At 37.5% G+C, this 3,217-nt stretch overlaps 1 protein-coding gene across 4 annotated transcripts in view; it reads left to right on the plus strand.

Moving 5' to 3' along the window:
* Positions 1 to 3,177, plus strand: part of LOC106746416 (double-stranded RNA-specific editase Adar) — a 9,934-nt gene extending 6,757 nt beyond the window's left edge. For all 4 annotated transcript variants that reach the window (XM_014623005.1, XM_014623006.1, XM_014623008.1 and 1 more), the window contains one exon: positions 2,369 to 3,177. In XM_014623005.1, the coding sequence (XP_014478491.1) occupies positions 2,369 to 2,467 (99 nt within the window). In that variant the 3' untranslated portion in view covers positions 2,468 to 3,177. The remainder of the gene's footprint in view (positions 1 to 2,368) is intronic.
* Positions 3,178 to 3,217: the final 40 nt, after the last annotated feature.

Raw genomic sequence — 3,217 nt, forward strand, 5'->3', positions numbered from 1 at the left:
TATATATATACATATATACAGGGTATCCCCCGCTATAAGTTGTTCTGCCCCCTTTTATCTTCTAAACTGAAAGAGAGAGAGAGAGATAGACTATAATAAATGTGTATTAAATGTCTTTAACTGAACTCTGTTATGAGCATATAGTAATTGTATATAATTATATATACTTATATATACTTATCTAAGAGATCAAAGAGGTATGCATAATTTCTTACGGTACTATGGATATTCCGATATAATAATAGTTTTTGTGCTGTTTATAACTATTATGATACATGATATAATGGAATCATTTTATGATTCGAAAAAATTTAATTGCGTTGGAATTTTACGATCAATGATCTCTCTCGCAGACCAACGCGATGCATGACACGATATGCATTGTAGACCCCGCTTTACAGTTACAGTTACGACATTTTTACGTACATAGACCTTAAGGTCGCACATGAAAAAATTTTAGCAGCAAGACTTAAGCGGTGAGCAACATCGATTAATCACAATTGTCTGTCATTCTCCTTGTGGTTTAAGAATATTCGATTTGTGGTCAACTTACTTGCTGCTTAAATTTTATTGCTTAAGTTTTCTATGTGTTTCCGGCTTGATCCGGGTCACCAGTAGATGGCAATAACAGTAACTGAAATGATCTACCTTGGCAAACTTCTTTTGGTTTTCAAAGATTGCCTATCCTACTTTCAAGTGGCACATGATAGATTATATTGTGATACTGATAAGGTCTGGGGGCTTCCAGCAGTCATATATAACGAGGACAATATTATATATTATGCTGCCGTTTGTGTCTGTTTATTTTGATTAAAAATGCCACCAGAAAAGCAGCATATCCGGCACTCCTTCATTCTTTAATTTGAAGAAAAATATTGCTGAAACGAAAAGATCGATTTGTGAAGTTTACAAGGACGATACGAGTATCGAATCGAGATATTTGTGAGAAATGATTTAGACGATTCAAAAGTGGTGACTTTAAGCTGCAAGACAAGTAGACGGTATACGGTCAGTGAAGATGGAAATGAATGATTTGGAGGCGCTGTTAGAATAGAATCTAGCTTGGTTCACTTACGAACAACTCGCAAGGCAACCAAAGGAGCATTTGAGATCGTTTGAAGGCAAACCGATTCTGGGCAAAATTCTGAAGGAAGGAAAGTGAACGTCGCATTTATTGTCTCCAGGAATAATTTCGAGCCGATGCGCTTTCTGTGTTTTTCTGCTTTACCGCTACAAACGGAAGAGTTGTTTGTCATATTGTTATTGGGAGCGAGAAGTGAATTTATTTTGATAATCTCAGTTGCAAATGAACGTGAGTGAACCTTGGAGTATTAGTTCGACCTAAACGCAATATCCATGGCAAGAAACTTCTCTTCTCTTCTCTGTGTCTGTCTGGTGGGACGAGAAAGGTGTAGTGTATTATGAGTCGTTACCACCGAGTCAATTCACAACTTCTTAGCTCTAACTAATTGCGTCGTCCGGAGGCAACATTGATTGAGAAACGCCTGCAATACAATTTGAAACGACGAAAGGTCATCTTCCAACATGACTGAATGTTCAACCTCGTGTTACGAAAACAACCGTAGGCACTCTGATGGACTTGAAGTGAGAAGTTCTCTCTACCCAATCTACTCACCAGAAATCACCTTCCAGCTACCGCTTGTTTCAGTCGATGCAGCACGGCTTTAAAAGAACAGCGCTTTGATGACAAAGCTGAGGTGCGAAATTAGGTCAGTGGCTGCTTCATTTTTAAAGAGCCGTCTTTCTGTCGTCATGGAATCAAACTTTTGCCTGAAAGGCATCATCTTTTGCCAAAAGGTGATAGATTCCAACTACTTTGATTAAAATAAATGTGGGAGTCCCTTTAATTTAATAAAAATTTTTGATAAAAATATCAGGGTCACTTTTTTCTTCTTAATCTAATGTATCTTTATTATGGTCTATCTCTCCCTCTCCCCCTCTCTCTCTCTCTCTCTCTCTCTCTCTCTCTCTCTCTCTCTCTCTCTCTCTCTCTCTCTTTCTTTCTCTTTTTCTCTCATGTAGTTTAAAAAGTAAAAGGGGGTAACCACTTACAGTGGGACATCCTATATATAGGAGAGACCGGAGCTGATTAGCTAAAGAGGTAAGTTGGCTAACTGATTATTTCTGTTGTTTTCCAACAGGTTATAGAATCGAGCAAATAGAGATTTCGTAAGCATCTTTAACATAGTTGAAATCTTTGCTCTCTTGATTTTTAGAAAATAGCAGAAACGATCTATTAGCCAATTAGCCCCGGTCCCCCCTATTGTACGCATCTAGATACGTGTTTGTGTAATGATGAAGTCTTATGATCGTATTCCGTTTCTTCTCCTTCTTTCCTCTTAAATAGCTTGCTAAACGTCAATTGAAGGATGCTTTTGTGAGAGCGCAGCTCGGAAGTTGGGTGAAAAAACCGATTGAGCAGGATATGTTCGAAGTCGATATCTGACTAAATCAGAGTAATATCTCGAAAAGCATTATGAATGAAAAGAATCATGAAGTCGTGGAGTACGTAGTTTCTAGTGCAAAATAGATCGCTCGTTCGGCGTGTCATAATATGGCAGAATTTGGTATCAGTAAAGCATAAATCGTAGGATCTCGCGCATGTACACTCGTCGGTCTTGCGCCCCCGTATGATCTCAGCATATATTCATTCGTGTTCAAAGTGTGTTACAAATCATACGTTTTTGTCAGTTACCAGCAGTTCCGTTGTCAAGACAGTGTAGCCGCTAAAAGGGATGCGCAATCAGAATTCAAAAAGAGAGCTTGTGCGTTATTTCGACGTGTCCCAATCAACGATACTTATCAATGCAATGTCGATTCAGCACATATCCACATGGAATGGGATTTCATAATATATTATATATAGTATGGCTCATACGCAATATGTCATTGTTTTTCACGTTTTTTTCGGGGACTCTTCCTAATTTTGATAAACTATCGGAGGAAAAAAAAATAAGTAAGACCTGTTTGTGTGATTCCACTGTTTGACGGATTCCACCATGATGAATAGTCTTTCTTTTCTGCAGGACAATTTTGTTGCTTCAAATAGATACTTTCAAGTATCATTTTCTTTCCACTCGTCCGTTCTTGTATGATATAAGCAATTAATGTCCAAAATCCACTTCGAATAGTTTTTGAATTAAAGTATAGTATTGATAGGCAATATACTAGTATGTTATATATATATATATATATA

This window comes from Dinoponera quadriceps, unplaced genomic scaffold (genome assembly GCF_001313825.1).
Source record: "Dinoponera quadriceps isolate SergipeBrazil2010 unplaced genomic scaffold, ASM131382v1 scaffold566, whole genome shotgun sequence".
NCBI classification, from domain to species: Eukaryota; Metazoa; Arthropoda; class Insecta; order Hymenoptera; family Formicidae; genus Dinoponera; species Dinoponera quadriceps.